Below are 22,234 nucleotides of genomic sequence, written 5' to 3'. Positions count from 1 at the left end.
CGTATTTTTCAAATGTAACGGTCACGCCAAGTGAAATTCTCGCGCGCGGTTTACGTTTTACTCGTGTGTGATATATTATCCGTAACATCGGGAGTGCCGAATAAAGTATCGGGCGATCGTTATTAATGTGCAGTTCGAGAATAGCAGGATGATGTTAGCAGAAAGCGGCATTCGTAAAGCGACTCGGTATTTCGGAAAAAAATGTAGCAGTAGCAGCAGCAGCATCAGCATCAGCGGCAGAAGCAGCGATCGGTGAATGAATTTTTATCAAATCAATTATTTGAATTTATATCATGTATATGTGGTATTGTATATTTATGGAACACGATTATGCACATTAATTTGCATAAAACAGATTTAAAATATGAATGCATATAATTGTAAAATTTACGGGTATAGCATGAAACAAAACCAAATAAACGTGGACATAGCATAGAAGAGACCTAAAAATGTACATTACCTACGGGATTTATAGATATTTGACTACATAGTTCAATGTGCACATTTTGTGCACATAGAGGCGCTGATGGATGAAAACACCTAAAACGATGCGATGACCGCTCTCAGCCATCTCTGGCAACTCTGATCAGTTTGGTCTGGCTGAATGTAGTCATTCATCTCGAGAGAACGTGGAGTGTAGAGTGGTGTGTAGTATGTGTTTGTTTGAATAAAATCATAATTTTTAAAAAGGAAGAAAAAATAATTTTATATTGCAATGGCAAATTTTACCGAAGATTTGTTTGACGTCTTTGATGAACAGGGCGACGATACAGAAATACCAGATATTTCGAAGTAAGTTAAGTGATTTTTAACCTAATCGAAGTTTAATCTCATTCTTATAGTAGTTCATCTCGTTGCGATTGTAAATTACTTATTTAAAATTAACATGTGCAGGAAAAGCGAGTCAGAATCGGGAATAAAGCGACAGCTTGACACAGACAATGACAAGCCAGCTGTTAAAAAATTACGACAGGAATCTGTCGTAGATGATATCAAGTAAAGTTTTACATTACAATGACGATCATTGGAATATTAAAATTATATTTAATATAATATTAATTAATATAATTAATTACATACATATCCATTTTTATACATAATTGTATTATAGAAAGAAAAACTGTACAATATAACTATATTCAACATTAATTTTTCAGTATAGAAGAAATAGTATGTCGTATAAAAGTACATACTGTAGATACTATAGAATCTTGTATGCACGAGATAGCTATTCCTCCCGATCAAGAGTATGTACCATTAGAGCAAAAGCAAAGCAAACCTGCTAAAGAATATAAATTTATACTTGATCCATTTCAAAAGGAGGCAATTTTATGTATTGAGAACAATCAGTCGGTTCTTGTTTCTGCACATACATCAGCTGGCAAAACTGTTGTGGCTGAGTAAATATTTTGCCTTTAAAAAGTGCTTTTCTCAAATTCTTTTATCGACAACGATTTTATTTCTTTATACTATATTATAGATATGCAATAGCATGTTCACTTAAGGACAAGCAGAGAGTAATATACACTACTCCAATCAAAGCATTAAGTAATCAGAAGTATAGAGAATTCCACGAAGAATTTAAGGATGTTGGTTTAGTAACGGGCGATGTTACTATAAATCCAACAGCAAGTGTATTAATTATGACTACTGAAATTTTGCGAAATATGCTCTATAGAGGTTCAGAGGTTTGTTTTGTTTTATTTTATTTTACATATATTTTTGAAATATTTTTTTATGATTATAGAAATGAAATATATTGAACTTTGCGGTTAAAAATTGCTTCGAGATCTTGGATGGAAAAAAATTATTAATTATATTTAAACAATGCGAATTTATTAATTACATTTGAACAATAATTGACTTGTGCAATTGGTCAATTCTTTCTTTGTGTCATGAACACAAGATTTCAAGATATATAGGATTTCTCTAAATATTGCTTCAAATAATTGCTAAATCATATGAAAAAAATGTTAAGTAAATCTTACTTGAAATTTTAAGATGACTTGTATTTTTAAGAGGGAAAATACTTTTACAAGGATGAAAATAAGTCAATTTTTATAAATTTTTTTGAAGGGGAATGGTTTGTTTTACATTTTTGAAACTTTAGGTATTATTTATTGGCACTTTTAACTATCATAACGTTTCTTTTTTATTATGAAATATTTAAAAATGGCATTATTGGTAGGAAAGGTGATGAGAGTTGTTAAACGGCGTAACTTCCAGCCTCTGTTGTATTGATCTGAAACAAAAGACGTAAAAATTTTTTTATTATTAATATTTATACAGTGTGCGTGAACCTAAAGAAAATAAAAATTGAAGAAATTGCATGCTTAAAAAAATTAAATTTTTTACTCATTACACGAAATTTTTAAATCATAATTTTTTTCTAAAAAGCATGCAATTTCTTCAATTTTTATTCTTTTTCACTTTTTTAGGTTTTTCACTTTTTCACGCACATTGTATGAATATTAATAATCAAAAAATTTTTACATCTTTTGTTTCAATCTAGCAGAGGCTAGAAGTTACACCGTTTGACAATTCTCGCGTCACAATCTTTCCGACAAACAGTGCCATATCTCCACTATTTTTAAATATTTTATAATAAAAAAACGTTGTGATAATTAAAAGTAACAATAAATAATACCTAAAGTTAAACATACTGGTTCTTTAAAAAAAATTATAAAAATTGACTCATTTTTACCCACCTAAAGATATTTTCTCCCTTAAATGAAATTACATGATTAAATATATAATTCTTCTATTATTTTATGCATAAAAGTATTAAAGTATAAGTGCCAAAAAAAGTATAATTTATGAGATATTTTATATTTTATGTCAAAATACTTGAATAAAATGTAAAATATGTTGTGAGCTATTAATTTTGTATAACTACACACACACACACACACTTTTATATTTTTATATGCTAGAATTATGTAAAAAAGACTTTTATAATTATACTTAAAAAACAAAGATTACTTTAAAATTTCAAAAACATTCATCTAAAAGAATATACATTTATTATAAAAATATTTCTTTTAAAACATAGTAAATTTGTCTTGAAATTATTTCATCTTGAAACCTTAATTATATATATCTGTGTGTTAAACAGCTAATTGAAATTAATAAAAATACATATCTTCCAAATATGACAAACGCATAGCAACAAATTATTTGGTCAATATAAGATCAATGTTTTTAATAAAATATTAAAAATTGATATAAAATATACTGCATGGGAAGAAAATATGTTGTATATGCATTACTTGTTGCATAGGTAATGCGTGAGGTCGGATGGGTGATTTTTGACGAGATTCATTACATGCGTGATAAAGAGAGAGGTGTGGTTTGGGAGGAGACACTTATATTGCTACCAGACAATGTGCATTATGTATTTCTTTCTGCTACTATACCAAACGCGCGACAATTTGCGGAATGGGTGGCACATTTACACAAACAACCCTGCCATGTAGTTTCTACGGACTATAGGCCTACTCCATTACAACATTATGTATTTCCAGTTTGTGGCGATGGTATACATTTGGTTAGTGATAATTCATAATAAAAAATCGTGTTTATTTAAAGAAAAAGGTGTTACCTATTTGTATATTTAATCTATTTGTATATCTATCTATCTGAAACAGGTTGTAGACGAGACGGGTCAATTCAAAGAGGAAAATTTCAACAGAGCCATGGCGTGTCTGCAGAACATGGGCGACGCAGCTAAAGGTGACACGAAAGGACGCAAGGGTGGTCTACGTGCCACAAACAGTGGACAAACCAACATCTTTAAAATGGTGAAAATGATCATGGAGAGGAACTTCGCACCCGTAATAATTTTCAGCTTTTCAAAGAAGGACTGTGAAGTTTATGCGATGCAAATGGCTCAATTGGATCTAAACACGTTAGAGGAGAAAAAACTGGTAGATGAAGTTTTCAACAATGCAGTGGACGTTCTCAACGACGAGGACAAGAAGTTGCCGCAAGTCATGAATTTGCTGCCGCTTTTGCGGCGTGGAATAGGAATCCATCATGGTGGGCTCTTGCCGATCTTGAAGGAGACAGTCGAGATATTGTTCGGCGAGGGTTTGATCAAAGCTCTCTTCGCCACTGAAACATTCGCAATGGGCTTGAACATGCCGGCACGGACGGTTTTGTTCACGGCGGCCCGTAAATTTGACGGCAAAGACTTTCGTTGGATCACGTCAGGCGAATACATCCAGATGTCCGGTCGCGCCGGCAGAAGAGGTCTCGATGACAAAGGAATCGTCATATTGATGATAGACGAGCAAGTTAGTCCCGTGATTGGTAAAGCTATCGTTCAGGGAAAGCCAGACCCGATTAACTCTGCATTTCACTTGACCTACAATATGGTCCTTAATCTTCTCCGAGTGGAAGAGATTAATCCAGAATACATGTTAGAGAGAAGCTTCTTTCAGTTTCAGAATCAAGCTGGTATTCCAGTTTTGTACAATAGTAAGTTGCTATTAGCACTTGGCGTAATGTTACCAGTAGCTAAAAAGTTGAAAAGTTGAAAATTAAGTTAATTTTGATTGCGTTTTCAGAGGTAAAGGAATTATGTAGTGCTTATAACACCGTGAACGTGGACAGATACGATGAGATTTCTACCTATCACGATATACGTGAACAACTCAATCGATTGAGCGCAGAGTTTCAATCATTTCTAACAAAACCAGAGTATTTGGTTCCATTTTTACAGCCTGGAAGATTAGTAAAAGTATATATATTTTATAATTTAGTGTACATACCATTTGGCGCGAAACTTTTAACAAAATTTATTTCTTGTACATTATTATTATCATAGGTGAAAAATGGAAACGAAACGTTCGATTGGGGCATCATAGTGAATTTTAAGAAGAAAAATCCAAAAAATCCAGTAAAAGGCGTGACTGTTATCGTCATTGATATTTTACTTCATTTATCGAAAGAATCTAAAGAAGGCAATCCAATTCCATGTCGCGACGGCGAAGAAGGCGAGATAGAAGTAGTTCCTGTTTTGCACAATTTAATTTCACAAATTAGTTCATTGAGATTGTATTACCCAAAGGATCTTAGACCACCTGATAATAGGAAGAGTGTCCTGAAAACGATACGGGAAGTGAAGAAAAGATTCCCAGATGGTCCACCATTACTCAATCCTATCACGGATATGCATATAGAGGCTCAAGCGTTTAAAGATATTGTAAAGAAAATTGAAGCGTTAGAAAAAAGATTATACGCACATTCATTACACAAGGTGAGTAGGAGAGAGACAGTTTATGTTGCGTGGTAGTACGTTTTTGTACTTAAAGTATTTTCTTGTCAAGGCAAATAAAAACTTTTATTACGTGGAATTTATGTTGACATATCCTCATCTTGCAAATGTATTTTTTTTTACATTCGATTTTGAAACAAAAGTTAAAAATTTTAAATGTTTGATTATTTATAGGACCCCAATGTAAATGTATTGTACGAGCAATTTTTGCACAAGGAAGAATTAGCTGCACAACTTAAACAAGCCAAAGAAGAGTTTAAGCAGGCTAAATCGATACTTCAGATGGATGAGCTCAAATGTAGGAAGCGAGTTTTAAGAAGGATGGCGTATTGTACATCGGCTGACGTTATAGAATTAAAAGGACGTGTAGCTTGCGAACTAAACGGTGCCGATGAGCTGTTAATGACAGAGATGATTTTTAATGGTCTCTTTAACTCTTTAAGCGTACCACAAATGGTGGCGCTGATCAGTTGTTTCGTATGCGACGAAAAATCAAATGAAATGCCCAAAAGTACAGAAGAATTAAGCGGCCCACTTCGGCAGATGCAAGACTTGGCTCGAAGAATAGCGAAGGTCTCGACGGAGGCCAATCTGGAATTAGACGAGGACGCATATGTCGATAGATTTAAACCGTATTTAATGGATGTTATATACGCTTGGTGTAAAGGCGCAACATTCTTACAAATTTGTAAAATGACAGATATATTTGAAGGTAATGTATATATTAGCATATCTTATTGTTAAAATGATAAACTGAAGCACTTTTCTTTAACGTGTGTATATACGTATGTACATAAAACATATATTCCAGGATCTATTATCAGATGTATGCGACGTTTAGAGGAGGTGCTTCGACAATTGTGCCAAGCTGCAAAAGGTATTGGAAATACAGATCTAGAAAATAAATTCAGTGAGGCGATCAAACTCATAAAACGGGACATTGTATTTGCTGCGTCCTTATATTTATAATGCAGGAAAGAATAAACTAGTTTCATAAAGTAATAAATCCGCTTTTGTTTATATATATATATATATATATGTGTGTATATATATATATATATATATATAGATTTTGTATGTCTTATTAAATTATACATCCCTATATGTAAAATTCATTATGTTATTCGTTATTTACATAGCCCAGTTGCGATGTGTTTATAATAAACAAAGGCAGTTTTTTGTTTGAAATCGAATGTGTTCGAAATACAATTTATTCCTGAAAATTTAAAGTATATAATACGTACGCATGTGAAAACGAACTTTCGCTTTCTTTTTTTTATAAAATAAAAATTATATTCGCGCGGAGTGCGTCACATACGAAACTTCGTCGTATATGAAAAATTCAGCGTAAAAATTGTATAGTCGCAAGATAAACAGGACTCGATAATCACTATTTCGAAGTTGTTAAATAAATACATTCCTGAAGAATATTCGCGACACTTAATTTCTACATTTGAATTTAATTACAATATATTGTTTATCGTTCCTCTAAAATTACTGTTTCCTGGGGACAGAATTTCAGTTCCATCAAAGTGAGTTTTGAGTCCATGGATGTTAACTGGAAGAAGATTAAGCATGTTTGATGTGTTGCATGTTACAAATATTTTACAGTAATGTTAAAAAACCTAGTAATTTTATTTAGATTTGGCTTTTTTATCTAAAGAAAGAAAATATTAAAAAAATAAAAAACCTACATAATAAGAACTTAAATGCTTACATCATCTACTTACATCCCTTCGAGGCCAACTGGATAGGAGCTTATATTCCTCTGTAGGATAACCTTCCACAATAAGGAAATTAAAGAGCGTTTGTAATGGCGTGTCCGATTGAAATTTACGTTCCAAGAATTTTCCCGCCGGAAGCCGTACTCTCACTTTCATCACGCCGTCGCCAGCTCCTTGTTGCGGTTCAGGTGGTAAACTAGACTCTACAGCTTGTCTATGAGCCTCTTTCCTCGCTTCTTCAGCTAATCTCTCGTTTTCAGCCTGCTCTTTCATTTTTTTCTCACGTTCTTCTTGCATTTGTTTTGCTTCTTCTTTTGCTCTTAAAATATATTATAAATATTATACTTTCTGTTCTATATTTTGTCTCTGTGTCTGTGTAAATTTACTGAGTAAAACGTTGATATGCATTACCCCTTTTTTAGCATCTTTTATTGGATCTTTAAATTAGCTTTACAGAATTCTAAATTCTTTTACACAATTAAAATACGTATAAAAATAAAAAGGAAAAAAAAATTGCATGTTAATAAAAAAATTTGTTACATATTAATATTTTTTTATATCATGAAAACCTGGAAATTTCGTTCAATTACGTAAAAAAATTTGGAAATCTGTAAAACCAATTCAAAAATATTTTCTAACAACAAATGTTAGTTTTGCTCTAGAATTCCCTTAAACATTTAAATGATATTTCTTAATTACCTATCAGCTGCCAAACTTTCTTGATACGCTCTGTCTTGTTCTTGCTTAACTCTTTCTCTAGCCTGTCGTTCTTCTTCAGCGCCAATATCAGCTCGCCTTTGTTCCTATTAAAAAAAAAAGTTATTTGACAATTATATAAAATTTATATATATTTAAGCTCATACAGTTGTATTTCCTCTGTGTATGTATGTGCGCGTGCGCATAAAAGCTGTACTTACCTGAAACACATCGACAGCTTGTACCAAATTCGTTAGTAACTCATTAACACCTACATTGCCATGTACGATAGTAAATATTTCCGTGTTAGATCTGGATCTCATGATGATCATAAGAACTGGCAAGGTATCAACATCTATGCTTGATACAGCTAACGTGCCGACAGTACCAAGAGTTTGAGTTATAGAATACAAAAATCTAAAAATCGAACGCAGTATTTAACTGATATGAACTCGCATAAATGTTTGAAATCATATAGTGGTGTAAATTTTACCTTTCTTTGTTAGATTCATACGTAATGTCCCAACCCCACACTATAAAATTCGCCGAGAGAAGTTGAAGCACAGTTTCAAAGCCTAATAGTTGAGTACAAAAGACATTTGCTAATACACTATTATCGTGGTGCAAATATACAGCCAATAATTTCCTCTGTAACAGTATTAATGACATATTTTTATCAGTTTTAGGCACTTACTGTTTTTTTTTTATTTTAATAGAACAAACCTCCTTCGCTGGTTTTAGACAAGATTCCTTCAGGGCGTCCTCGAATGTACCAGTGAAGAATTCTGGATGTGCTGCTCCGTATCGTTTTTCGAATTGCTCCGCGAAATGTAACGTACCCGTTACCTCATCTACTACAATTTCTGGCACTGTTCATAAATAAAAAAAAAACATTCAATTGTATTGTACTAACATATTATATTGCTTCAATAAAACAGCAGTTTTCTTATGTTTGAAACTCACTGAGACGCTCTACTTTAGTGGGTTTAACATCGTCTATGAAAATATCGTCATCGCCAGTAAACTCTTCCGGAACATCAAACTCTTCCACATCCTCCTGCTCATCTATGGAACTGTCGCTGTCAACTAGATCGACAACCTTCTGAAACAATATCAATGTCATTACAATTCTACATTAACTACTTTAACAGAGAACTTATTTTTCAAGTTTACTGAAATTTTATATACAAATTCACAAATTTTCCATTTCTATTAAAAACTCCAGATGTAAAATTAGAAATTTTTTTTTTAATACAGCTTTGAAACAAGTTTATATCTTTTAGTTCTTTACCCCCAAAAAATAAGTCACTTAAGTTTTAATTATTACAAAAATTCGAAAGTATTTTAAAAAATTAATATAAATTGATATATAATCTCTGAATAATATATCCATCTTATCTTATCAGAAGTACAGAATTTGATATAAGAATCACACAAAAATGTACGTAAATGTATGTATATGGATTTGTATAATATATTTATTGCTAATCAGTTGTCAAAATGTCGACATTATAAAAAAAGATTAAAGAAATAATTTTACCCAGAAAGAGAGAAAAGGGGAGAGGAAGAGAGGGAAGGGAAGAGAAAGAGCGAAGAAAAAGATAAAAATTTAAATTAAAAAAATTTTGGAGTGTGATGTACACACACACATCAATAAATTTCCACACACATAAAAATCCATGATTTTCAAAGATAAAAAGTTTCTGAAAATTGCAAATTTTTCTGGTTTTTTGTGGTAATAAACACCATATATACCTTTTTTTCTTCCTTCGCGGGAAGTTTTCCAACAGATAGATCATGCTCCGGATAACATATACCACTTTGTGCCAGTATTACATTATCGTCCTTCATTGAACTAGGCCAACCCTTCCATTGTTGATTTCGCACGGGCACGTCTATTAATGAGTAGATATCCGTCTTTACCTCTAACACAGTGCGCGTGCCAGGAAACTTCAGTTTGTACGTTTTATTATGCACTTCATCCTTCACATTTAATGTGTAGGTCAGAGTCATACGATCTGACAGACTCAGGCTGAAAACGGAAAAATGTATATTTGCATGGAGTACTTAGAAAAAACTCGTTACTTGTAACAAAGTTATAATTAGAATTCTTTTTCACACACACACACACACAAAAAATAACTGTAACTTTATGCCTTTCTTTCCACCTATAACTTGATTACATTTTTTTGTAATTAATAATTAATTTTATTAATTATTTTTATAGTTATATTTCGAACTTAACTATCAATATATTAACAAAACTATTGATTCAGCAAAATGATAAATCATTACTCTTCATGTCTTATTGGTTTACTATTTTATCACAAAATTCAAATTTGACAAACTTAATGAAAAATATTGATCTCTCTAATAATTTTAATTCTAAGTAAATGTATTGATTAGTTACAAATTATTAATTTAATTAATTATTAATTATTAAATATATTTTGATTTTAAAAAGCTCATAAAGTCATCTGTTTTACCAATGACTTTTTCTGTTTTAAACTAATCTTATAATTAACTTTATAGAATTGTAAGTCTTTACAAAATTAAGTATAGTTCGCACAAAAATGAAGAGAACAAAGAACAATTTCACATCAATAACAAAAAAATTTTTAATATAACACTTAAATATTATATTTTTATAATACTTAAATATTATATTTTTATAATACTTAAAAATTTTTTTAAATCTTTTGTTATTGATTTGAAATTGCCCTTTGTTCTCTTAATTTTTGTAAAAGAGATTGGAATTCTAAAAAGTTATTTCAAAGATATTTTCTAATAAAAAATGTTGGTAATTGGCTTTAGAATCTCCTTAAATTCTTGAAATAAATATGATTCTTCATATACAAAACAATGTAGCACTTAACTGAGTGTTCAGTGTAAAAAATTTAATAATGATAGAAATAATATATAAAGTAAAATAACAATGCATCGATATTTCAAGAAATTAACTAAAAAATAACAACTTGTTACTTTTCAAATAACTATAACTGTAACATGTTACTTTTTAGAGTAATTTATGTAATGCTAACTAGTTACTTTTTGAGATAAAAAAACGAATTATTTCTTTCAAAGTAAAACCTTCGGCACACGATACGATTTTTCATGCTATCGCAGATCGCATACGAGGCGTCTTACTACATATCCTCATTGGCTTACAATTGGAGGCATAATCATCCGAGCCAGTCAGGACATGTATTAAGATGCCTCATGTGCAATCTAGCATGAAAAATCGTATCATGTGCCAAAAGCTTAACTTTCTCAATCCTGGATTCATAATTACAGCAATCACAGAATTGACAAGATTTTACAACTTACGATTCATGAGCCAAGTCACCGTCTTGCGACAACATCGATAGATACAGTGTATTTTCTCTAGGCAGATCTAAAACTTTTAGTGTTGTAGTCATTGATGCAGGTTCAATTTTCCATCCATGAAGATTCTGTTGGCAGACTGGTACACCCGTTTTGTAATATATAAATTGCTTAAGTTCCCCTTAAAAAGAAAAAAGTATTTTTGTAATTTGACCTGTTTTGCCTCAATGTTAAATCTTTTGAATGTTAATTCAATTGTCTAAATAGACAATCGGTACTTACTTAAGGTGGATAACTCGGAAATATTTATATTATAAACTTTATCAAGATAATTAATGTGGAATGTAAGTGTTCGATTTTTTATGCAACTTTTAGGTCTACTTGTCCCAGGTTTTGCATTCTCCACTATGTCTTCTGTGCTCACAGATCCTATTTTTTTCGAGTTCTGCAGCTTTGATGATGAAGACGAGAGTGGTGTTACTTTAATTTCCTCTACCATTTCTATATCCGGAGCCATTTCAGATGGTAGCTGCTGCGTAGTCTGAGGCATGGCTTTATTTATCGCAGCCTGAATGAGAAAATAGATATCAAACTAATTACAAAAGCCAATTTTGTTACAATTATGACTTTATCGTATTTATATTTACCAGTAAGTCCCAGTTTGTTTCTTCCAAGTATAAAATAGCTTCCTCAAAATCATAAATTCCAGTGCAAGCCTGAAAATAATTTACATTTAAAGAAAAAATAAAACTCACGAAGAAAAAAACGCAAAATCACAATGATGTATTAATATACATCATCATATATTCATCTAAGAAGCTCTTCAAGTTTCAAAAACAGACAAAGGCAAAAGGGTCGACATGACAAAGAAATCGAGGGAAATTCTCGGAAATCCTGGCATCAAATTACAGTGTTGGCATGATTTAACGCGGTGCAGGTCATATGGTTCAAGAGTAATATGATATCCCGACTGTCATAGGAGAAGTCCCGGGATTATCCGGGATGACTCCAAACGTTCCTCGGAATTATTTGTCAATGTCATCCACACGTAATGTCCATAACCTAGAAATGCGTTTGCGTCGCGCGTGCGAGCAAGCTTCGAGAATCCGAACAAATTACCTGAAAGTCAGCCAGTATCGCGTCCCGATTTTCAGCCATCGCAAAAAATGAAATTCCGACGCAAGGATCGCGAGACAGTCCCTCGTCCAAGTTTTGCGACACACTCTCTTACGCTCTGTTATCTCGAAAGCTATTACAAATAACATGAACAACAACTGCTGCTGCTAGCCATTAACGTCTTGAACCATGGAATTTTCATGTAATGTACACTCGGCGTCTCACGCGTGTAAAAGGACGCAAGATAAGATGCAGTAGCGCGGCTCCAATGCTCCAACTGAGTTCTGAAGCGAAGCTGGCTACATCGGAACTATCGGAAGTAATCGGAGGCTCCGATTCGAAGCCATCCCCCGTTTGACCACGTTTACGAAAGACCACCAACCATTCAGCGCAATTTTGGTGCTTGGAGTTTTGCCGTTGGATCATCAATCAAATAAATTGACCAATTGGCGCGTAGTAAAGTATAAGCTTCTACCAATACAAAACTTGAAATTAAATTTTGGCTTATAGGTCGTATTTATAATCAAATTACTGTAACTATAAAAGTTCAAATTAATCAACTTTTAGCCCGGATCTACAATAGTATAGTAAGCCTTATGCCATAAGGAATTATATTATATATGCCAATTATATTTGATTATTCTTCTCATATTCGATTATAATTGGTCAATTTCTTATGGCATAAAGCTTACTACACCTAGGACGGGATTCATAGACCGATCTTAAGCTCAAGCATTGTCTTAAGTCTAGCTTTGAGCCGACTTGAGACTTACTTAACCAATGAAATAACAGCATTGACGTCTCAAGATCGTGCTTAAGCTGGAACTTGAATAAGATTCGACTATGAATTCCGACCTTTAATAGGTTACTAGTCTTTCAACTTCTTACGTTTATGGTTATGGTAACGTCATTTCTATTGGACCCGCGCCCTAAGCCTTATGACATAAAAAACTAACCAATTATAATTGAATATGAGAAGAATAAACGAATATATAATTGGTTCATTCTTTATGGCTTAAGACTTACTATTGTAGATCCGGCCTTAAAGTTACGGATCTCCATTGGACTTGCGCCTTTAATAGTGTTTCCCCGAACGTACCCATTAAACGTAGTCCATGCCCTAGGGTACGTTCCGTTTCACGCATGATACGCATGATGCATCGCGTTCATCCTTGTTGTTTGTAAACGTTAAACAAGGATGAACAATGTATGCGCATCATGCGTTGAAACGGAACGCAGCCCTAGTTTACACCGAGCACTTGGTACGCGTATCAAGTAGTGTGAATTTAAGCTGATCAGCCAATGATTAAACACATTCACTAGTTATTTACTATTTGATACGCGTACCAAGTGCTCGGTGTAAACTAGGGCCTAGAGCTGTGTCAAATAACCTACAACGAAAGTTCGGTTGACGGCACGTTAAATCACAAAAAGAAAAAATATATATTTAAATTATTTAATTTAAAAGTAAGTATAGAAAATGCTTTTAATTTAGGACAAAGATTAAAAGAATCTCTACATGATAAGAAGTTAACAAAATATAATAATCTAGGAAGAAGAATTACGGATGTAAAAAACAGTCCAAAAGAAGAAATACTCTCTTCATTTAAAGCAAGAAAAAATTATTTTAATTTTGGTATGTTGATTAGATTAATGTAATTTAATTGATTCTAATTATGTTAATAAAATATTTTCCGTTGAGATGACAATGACGAAAGAACCGTCTACTATCGTCGTGACAATTTCAAGAATAAACAACTTGGAAGCTGAAATGCTTAGAATGTCTGATATAAAGCGCTACGATACAAGAAATTATGATTGTAGACATAATTTTTATTTTTAATCAAACTTTAATTATAAAGCGAACATGCTTTCGAAATACGTATTTCTGTTGCTGCTTGTTTGCACAGGATGCATTCTGTTATTTATCACCTTGGTAGAGAGAGGATTACGTCCACAGAATCTAAAAATAAATTTAATGCAGCTTCAAACGGTATACGAGATGACCGGCGAATCACCAGGAGTCTCTAGAATCATAATCGGACCATCATCGTGCAACGCTACTTTTCTGATATGGATTGTCACATCTTACGCGGGTGAACTTTCAGCGAGAAGCGCTTTACGGCGAGCTTATACCGTTGAAGAACTGCAGGCTCTAGGGATTGGAAGAGTATTCCTTCTTGGCACACTGAACGACGATGCCGAAAGAAAGACGCATGTGCAACAGAATGCACTGTTGGATGAGTCGCGACGGTTTAACGACATACTTCAGGGAGACTTCCTGGATACCTATAGAAACCTAACTCGCAAGCATCTAATGGGTCTTCAGTGGGCGGTGACCAATTGCAAGGACGTTAAATATATCATGAAGATGGACGATGACATTGTTGTAAATTTGTACGGCATACTGGAAAAGTTGCTTTCAGATACGATACAGGAGAATTCTCTGATTGGTTACACAATGAGAAATATGATCCCTGTACGAGAGCCAGCTAACAAGTGGTACGTGAGTAGGATGGAATATGCGGATAGCATTTACCCGGAATTTGTATCCGGCTGGTTGTATCTTGTGCAACCACAGGTGGCAAGTCGACTGATCGATCACGCAGAGTCTTCCCGCGAATATTTCTGGATCGACGACGTATTCGTTACCGGCATCCTGAGACGAGCTCTGAATGTAAGAATTCAAAATATAAGCGAATTTTACACAACGGACCATCGGTATTTGGAATGTTGCATGAAGGGCAGGGCGAGTCTGCTGAAATGCGAATTCCTGGTCGGTCCTAACGGCGGCAACGCCGAGCTGCAGGTGAGGTTTAAGGAATTTGCCAAGTTCTGCCAGGCAAATTGTACCGTCCGCAAGGAGAGTAATCTCGTTGGCAAGACCTGTGTAGTGGCGTATAAAGAACCAAGTCCATACAAAGGTGCTGCACAAATAAGTCCAATCAGAATTTTATGAAAAAACAGTTGATCGGTAGGCAGACCAGTGTGATATTAACAACACATCTCAATATACAATTTTATTACACAGAATATTTTCTATTTATTATCGTATAAAATTTGTACAGTATATTTTACATTTTACTATTGCATAATAGTTTAACAGACGAGCGCAGTTGTTTCATACTTTCATTCATATCTCCTTTTTTTGCGTCAAGTTTTTATACGATATAGCTCTTATACGATAGTATGCTCTATCACAGTTATACATACGTGATATACAGTTTCTCTAATAAAAACAAACAATTTTTAAGTCTAAATTTTCACAAAAACAATATTTTGATGTCTATTAAAAAAAAAATTTTTTTTATCTTTTAAACAGATCTTAAAATGTAAAATACTTATCCTTTAGGAATCATCGAGAGTTAAGAAAGCACAATACAATAGTTTATTAGCTATCATTAACGAAAAAATTATAGATAAGAACTAAAATGGGAAGTTATACTCTCTATAGCTGTCCGAATATGAGACATTTTTTAAAATTTGCATTTTTAATTAAATCAAAAAGCAGTTCGCAATTTTACTTTATAAAATTGGAAAGATAAGTGGTTTCTTCTTTTAGTTTTCTCAACAACATAAATAACATGAATTATAATATCTCCTCCTTTCTCTTCTATATCTCTATTAAACAATTAATTTTAATATAGAAAAGATACTACATTAAAATTAATACATTGAGAATGTTGTCGAATTTTAAAGTAGAGATTTTTTCTTCGGTAACTGAAAGGTGGCACCTAGGCTTAAATGATCGCTACCTACTATAAAATTTGGTATTTTGGGTAACGTGGCGCACTGGGTTATTGTAGGTAGAGTGTATTTCTGCAAAGGTTGGATGTTGCTGTAGAATATATAATCTACTGTGATCCACTCGTCCTGATACGTGGTCGCCTCTTTTTCTCCGTGAGGACCTTTGTGCGTATAAACGCTACGCATATTAAAGGGATGTGTTAAGGTGCCGGATGAGAATTTCGCGGAATGGCCCTGCACAATCTCTATCTCGACGATCTGCGTGCGGCCGTTATCACTAGTGGCACTTTGTTGCAGCACGTTTATATTACAAGGCGTGGGCGCATTCTCATTTCGTACTTGAAGATGTGATTCACTGTTCTCTAACTGATTAGAAAAAATGGAAAACAATTCTTAAAATAAACCGTTAGAAATAAAAAAAATCAAGATTGAAAAACAACATGGCATGTAGAAATTAAAAGCACAATATCTTTAAACCTATTCTAAAAGCTCTATATAGGCATGAACTAATGGCGTTCATAAAAATACATGTTAAAATAGATTTTGGAATTGGTAAAAAAAAATTAAAATTTATTCATTTTTCTATAACATAATTAAGTTTTTTTTTAATTTGCAAAAAATTAAAATACTAAATAATATAAACTGAACAATGCTTTTATTCCTTTAGTCAGTCATTCAAAATCTCAATTTAAAAATATTACAAAATTTTAATGATTCAAAACGTTTATACTAGAATTTTTTGTGTTATATCATTGCAGTAAATAAACGATACGTATTCTAAGCGTACGTATACAGTTTTTATGTATTAAAGAACCTACCATAACTTTGCCAGTCCCTTCTCTTCGCAGTCTTTGAGTCAGGATGTTAAAATGCTGACAGTTGTCAGTCACGCATAATCGCTGTGGTATCAGCGAGTTGGACAGAGAACGATACTGCGACGGCTCCAAACTCCGTCCTTTGCCGCAATACTCGAATGAGCCTTCCGTCAGGAACTTGTAAACGCCCGTGAACGGTTCCAAATTGAAGTCGCCCGCCAGTACGATCGGTAAGTATTTCGGGCCCGTTCTACAAGAGGATTAATTTTTTGTATTAAATACTTAATATTCGCTTAAAGATTTTTCTTCAGATGACGTGCACGTAATTTTCTTAAAGTGCGTCCTTACGCTGTGTTTTCGATAAACGCGATTCGTTCTATTTCCGCCAACAAAAGCTGTATTTGTGCCAGCCGTACATCATTACGTCTCGGATTATATAACAAATGAGTAGTAGCAATGACGACTTGCGTTTCCGGATTGTCTCTGAGGGAGAGTTTAGCGATTATTCCAACATTATCTCTATTTAGAAGCTCAACGCTGGACTGATACAACTCCACTTTAGCGTAATCCAACAGAACGAATTCATTGGAGCGATACAACAATAGCAAACCATCTTTTTTGTCATTGGTTCTCTTTTTATACAGATATTCATATCCATTCTGTTTGAATGGAGCCACGAAATCTAACAGATGGTCTTCCTGCACTTCCTGAAGACATATCACCTAGAATATTCGACACAGTATAATAGCAACATGATATTCTTTTATCTTGTCGTTTTTTTTGTTTTAATGGCATTAAATGCCGAAGAATAAGTATGTACATTTGCCTCCGCCTCAAGTATCTCTTGTGTTACAAGGGGTTTTCGTGTTTTCCAATTCAGAGCTTTCTTGTTATGATCCATGTACAGGTATGAGTGATCTTCCAACAGGTTTTGTGCCAGAATATTAAAAGATAGGAGTTTCAATATGAAAAAATCTTCCATACTGTTAGTCGATCTACCTAAGAATATTTGATAAATTAATTCTTTGAATGAACGAAACAATTAAATGATATCATATAGAGGATATACAAAAAAATCGAGATCAAACTTAAACATGTTAAGTGGAACATAGTGAAAAAAGTTCATATAAACTTATGTTCAAAAAGCTATATTGAAAAGTTATAAACATTAAAAAATTTATATTACAATAATAAATAAAGTTTTCCATTTGTAATAATACAGGTGGTTGATGACCAGAACAAATTCATGTGTGCAAACTTCTTTATGTATTCCTCAAACATTTATTTATAATTATATTATAACAATAAAAATCTTTGAACAATTATCATTTTTTTATAAACTATTTTTGGACACAAGTTTACATGATTGATTTTCATCTTTTAGACCTCATTGACAGGCTGTATAAATTTGATCTCTTTCTAGACATCCTCTACACTTATACATCCATTTAAAAATTTAATATAAGAAAAAAGAAAAGTAGTAGTGTTTACCTTTGTCGATTCGTCTCCACTTCCTTATAGCTTTGTATCTTTGTCTGTCCATATAATTTTCACATTTCGTGCCTGCCGCACATACATTGGCCTTAACGTTATGTGTTGTATCTGTATATGCATCGGTTTGACAGTAAATTAGCGTATCGGTTGTGTGAAATTGTATGTTGCACATTGCAGTGCTGTTCTGACTGTAACATGTGTCAAGGTAAGACTCCATCTTAACGTTTTTACATTTGTTGCTGGATGGAGGAGGATTATCCATAGGGGCAACGAGCTCCAGGTAACTGGAGTCTTTGTAAATTAAAGCTTTGGAAACTAAAGCTTTCCAGACAGAAATCTTGCACACTCTTTCCAAAAACGGTCTTTGCCAGGTCGATTGCAGCGTACGAAAGATCTGGGAATGAACGATCGAATGACGAATCGTAAACACGAGATTAAGAACAAGTATAAGCAAGTGAGGGAAACAGAGAAACATATACGAAAATTATCATTATTAAAACTGAATTAGAAACGTACATTTTTGAAGTTTCATGCATCGAGAACGATCGACATTTAAGAGAATCGAGAGGGACGGGACTTTTCTCGGGGGGGGGAAAGGATATCGGTGCTCGAACCTAACCTAATCTAACACCGCGCCAAAAAAAATAGCGGCGTAGCAAGGTCGCGAGAGAAGAGAGGCGCGCGAGGGTCACGTCTGTTGTTTGGGGGAAGAGGGGGGAGTACGCACTTACCTTTCGCGGTTGCAGGAACGTCACCGCTCGCGCGTTATGGTTACATGCTACGTTCAGCAGGGAGGAAGTGGTGCTCGTCAGCAGCAGCAGCCTCGGGCTCGACACGCTCATTTATCAACGCGGGTCGTTTTTTTTTTCTACGCGGTCACCGCACGCTTTCACGCACTTATCATAATTTTTTTACGCGTCGTCCACCGTCGAGAATCTGGGATCTGCCACAGTTTAGCCGCGAGCGCTTCTCACTTGACGTGTGCGTACATACCACGCGACAGGAGGGTCCGACGTGGAATGACCTTTCCTCGGGCACAGTTGGATCGTCCGGGCTCCCGGCGTGAAACAGACGTGTTCTGGCGTGATCTACGATCGGGGCCGAGAGAGCAGCCTCGCTTCGGATCGACGTTGACCCTGATAAATCGAGTTTCAGTGGCCCGATTGTTGCACATACATACATATATATGGGTGAACGGCAAGTGGGGCGAAAGAGAGGATTCGTGAGAGGGATATATTACCGAGAAGCGATCGCTTAGCCGAAACCCATATTCGTATTTTCCGTATATTTAGCGCCGGGGATGCCCGTGTGACACACGCGACGTGCGCGTCGCGCGCGCGCGCGCGCGAAAACTTTTGGAATCAAACAATCGCGCCTCACGCTAAATGATAACTTGAGGCCTTTGCACAATGCTAAGAAACAGGAAACAGAAATACGTATAAGAAATTGTCGTCCTTCCCCTCCTCGATGGCTTCCGATGTACAATGATGTAATTAGCGATAAGAACTACCCAACCAAGAGCGTTGGTTCGTATCGTGTTATTGTACATCAGAGGCACATCGAAAGCGATAATTTCCTATTCATAATTTCTGTTTCCTGTTCCCTGTCATCTGTGCGATGTAACTTTATCCATCATGAACGGCACAATTAAAATGTTTATAAAATATTTTTAAGATATATATTTATAAGAAATATTATGTATGTGCACACACATAATTTAAATTATTTTATATATAAGAAACATATTAAGAAATAAGGGAATGACAAAAAACGTACTGTTTTGAAGTAAAGGTGCAATTTTACGTATAAGATTAATAATATTATAATCAATTAACGATGGTGATAAAATGTATTTATGACGAAATTATAAATTAGAACAAATAAAGTAATTAAAGTAATTAAGCGATTAAAATATAATTAAAATTTGATTATAAATACATAAACTTTTTACCAGAAAACTGGTTGAATTGTTTTATAATACTTGAATCTTTCAAGTATCTTAGATATTTTTAAAATAAATTTTATTTATATGTATATTACACGAACTGAATGGATTGACATTTCGATAAATATTAAAAAAGTAAAATAAAGAAAAAAAAAAGACAATTCCAAAAAAGTGTAAAAAAAGTGAGTCTCGTGTATTCGCAATGCATGATATTTGGCTCTTGAAAGAGATTAAGGAGTAGAGGAAAAGATCAATCAAATTTCGAATAATAATTAACAATTAATTTATGGAATACCATTTCGTTAATGCAGATAAAATAATTTTGTTTTATTACTCAACGTTTTTATTAATTAAAGTTTTATTTATTTACTTATAAAGAAAAATTATAGGAGAAAACGATACACATAATTCAAAATTTTATTTTACGTAAAATAAATAAAATTGTTAATTTTTTCTTGTTTATTACGTTCTGAGAAAAAAAATTATATCAGGGACAACAAATTATACAAGATTTTTTTAACGATTTTGTTGATTGTATTAATTAATTGGAGTTTGGTCAAAATTGCTCTAATATCTATTTGTACTGCTTAAATTAATTTTAATCTTGGTTTAATAAATTCTTTTTACTTACTCTTTCAATTTCTAAAACTTTAATTTCTAGAAAAATTGAAGTAAACCATGATCATAAAGTTAATATATTGATAAGAATAAACATAAGAAGCACATAAAAGAAACACAAGATATTAAAAAGAGAACGGACCTATTGTTAAAAAACATTACCACTGTTAAAATAATCTTTACGGTGAAATGAAAGAACAGAGCCTTTGTCTCGGATGATCGTCGTGGTTTCTGGAACGAGCTTTCGGTGACGAGTGACGATGAGTCTCTCTTTAACCGCTTTAACGCTCAGTAATAATGTCTCTTCGATATTCATTGCTGATAACACACGTTCCTGAGAAATCCTTCTCTTCTTCTCGCCTTTTTTTTCTTTTACGGAAACAGTCGCGCTTCTTGCCCACTTCAGAATTATCAATAATAATCTAGGCAAGAACATCAGTAACAAATAACACAATGGGCATTTTAATATGGATATTTATATTGTCGGGAAGGTTTATAGACATGTAAAATATTCGTTCACACATAATACATGTGCATTGTCATCGCAATGATGTATACCCGTCACGTTTTCACAAAAATTGAAGCAGATTACAATTGTAATCTTCGATCTACAAGAATTATCCGGAATTAACAAGGTTTCCCGTGTTTTACCACAAGCTTAAGAAATTTATTTCGGAATCTGCGAGTTAGCAAGAATTCAAATTCCTCAAATGTTCAAGACTTAAGAGAACACGTGTAATTTTAAAGAATATCTATAATTTTAATTTTTGTACTTTTAAAATACACCAGAAAAATTCTCATTAAAACAATACGTTATGCTCACTAAGAGTTATAAAAATTTTACATAATAAATAATACATTTAACACTAAATTCTAATAAATTTTTTAGCCATGTTTAATATTAAATTTTAATATATTTAATATTCAATATACAAACATTATTAAATTTTAAATACCTAATAGAAAATTTTTATTACTAACTCGAATGATTTCTAAAATTGGAAATATATGTATATTCAATATCACTTACAAGACAAGATGTTCGCATGTATAATTAATTACTTAAAAAACAGTAAAGGAATTACTGCAAAAGAAACCCTGGTTGAGGTGTTATTTTTCGTAATAATTTCTTTGCCGTTTTTTCTGTGATTTAATTAAGGTAACATCTTATAGCTGCTTGTTAGCATTAAAAAATTGCTAATCAATTTAATTTGTAATATTATATGTTCCGCCAAAAAAACGGTATTGTAAGGCTGACTTTGTCGGCGCGCAGTATATGTTGACGATTGTTTTTTTTTAGTGATGAATTATGCACCAACATCTAGTGTTGGATGGTACAGGCAATATTAAATATACATATTTCTGATCATTAAATTTTCTTTTAGCTGTTAACCTTTTTAAGAATAATTGGCTGGAATTGAAAATTGAATATCTATATGTATATATATTATAAATTATAATGATAAAACAAATGCAG

The 22,234-nt window shown here is 33.3% G+C and overlaps 4 protein-coding genes across 10 annotated transcripts; 2 read left to right on the top strand and 2 right to left on the bottom strand.

Annotated features, from left to right (window-relative positions):
• The first annotated feature begins 589 nt into the window (after positions 1-589).
• On the top strand, positions 590-6,280 carry LOC105838271 (exosome RNA helicase MTR4). Its single transcript, XM_012683708.3, has 10 exons — positions 590-792; positions 895-996; positions 1,158-1,400; positions 1,481-1,688; positions 3,281-3,547; positions 3,648-4,479; positions 4,569-4,741; positions 4,829-5,260; positions 5,453-5,990; positions 6,090-6,280. Exons 1-10 carry the CDS (start codon positions 716-718, stop codon positions 6,245-6,247), a joined length of 3,030 nt encoding a protein of 1,009 aa, XP_012539162.1. The 5' UTR covers positions 590-715; the 3' UTR covers positions 6,248-6,280.
• A 172-nt stretch (positions 6,281-6,452) lies between these two features.
• LOC105838272 (FAS-associated factor 1) lies at positions 6,453-12,423 on the bottom strand. 3 transcript variants are annotated; one of them, XM_028194318.2, is made up of 12 exons: positions 12,142-12,423; positions 11,670-11,738; positions 11,305-11,590; positions 11,026-11,203; positions 9,454-9,730; positions 8,662-8,800; positions 8,422-8,567; positions 8,192-8,346; positions 7,920-8,115; positions 7,702-7,805; positions 6,996-7,321; positions 6,453-6,836 (listed from the first exon to the last, which is right to left on the bottom strand). In XM_028194318.2, exons 1-11 carry the CDS (start codon positions 12,178-12,180, stop codon positions 6,997-6,999), a joined length of 1,914 nt encoding a protein of 637 aa, XP_028050119.1. In that variant the 5' UTR covers positions 12,181-12,423; the 3' UTR covers positions 6,453-6,836; position 6,996. The 3 variants fall into 3 exon arrangements, with proteins under 3 accessions (XP_028050119.1, XP_012539164.1, XP_012539163.1); XM_012683710.3 differs by having other exon boundaries at positions 7,009-7,321; positions 8,662-8,797; XM_012683709.3 differs by having other exon boundaries at positions 7,009-7,321; positions 12,142-12,422.
• A 990-nt stretch (positions 12,424-13,413) lies between these two features.
• LOC105838281 (beta-1,3-galactosyltransferase 5) lies at positions 13,414-15,171 on the top strand. Of its 3 annotated transcripts, none has more exons than XM_028194677.2 (3): positions 13,414-13,605; positions 13,691-13,774; positions 13,841-15,171. In XM_028194677.2, exon 3 carries the CDS (start codon positions 14,006-14,008, stop codon positions 15,095-15,097), a length of 1,092 nt encoding a protein of 363 aa, XP_028050478.1. In that variant the 5' UTR covers positions 13,414-13,605; positions 13,691-13,774; positions 13,841-14,005; the 3' UTR covers positions 15,098-15,171. The 3 variants fall into 3 exon arrangements, with proteins under 3 accessions (XP_028050478.1, XP_012539185.1, XP_012539187.1); XM_012683733.3 differs by having other exon boundaries at positions 13,415-13,605; positions 14,049-15,171; XM_012683731.3 differs by having other exon boundaries at positions 13,691-15,171.
• LOC105838280 (protein angel) lies at positions 15,157-21,334 on the bottom strand. Of its 3 annotated transcripts, XM_012683728.3 has the most exons (7): positions 20,920-21,334; positions 19,188-19,330; positions 18,192-18,588; positions 17,521-17,699; positions 17,049-17,422; positions 16,704-16,950; positions 15,157-16,251 (listed from the first exon to the last, which is right to left on the bottom strand). In XM_012683728.3, the coding sequence occupies exons 1-7, from the start codon at positions 21,191-21,193 to the stop codon at positions 15,832-15,834; spliced, it is 2,034 nt and encodes a 677-aa protein (XP_012539182.3). In that variant the 5' UTR covers positions 21,194-21,334; the 3' UTR covers positions 15,157-15,831. The 3 variants fall into 3 exon arrangements, with proteins under 3 accessions (XP_012539182.3, XP_012539183.1, XP_012539184.1); XM_012683729.2 differs by lacking the exon at positions 20,920-21,334 and having other exon boundaries at positions 18,926-19,324; XM_012683730.3 differs by lacking the exons at positions 19,188-19,330; positions 20,920-21,334 and adding an exon at positions 18,711-18,888.
• Positions 21,335-22,234: the final 900 nt, after the last annotated feature.

This window comes from Monomorium pharaonis, chromosome 2 (assembly GCF_013373865.1).
Source record: "Monomorium pharaonis isolate MP-MQ-018 chromosome 2, ASM1337386v2, whole genome shotgun sequence".
NCBI classification, from domain to species: Eukaryota; Metazoa; Arthropoda; class Insecta; order Hymenoptera; family Formicidae; genus Monomorium; species Monomorium pharaonis.
The sequence above is the reverse complement of the archived record's forward strand: the minus strand, read 5'-3'. Positions and strand labels throughout refer to the sequence as shown.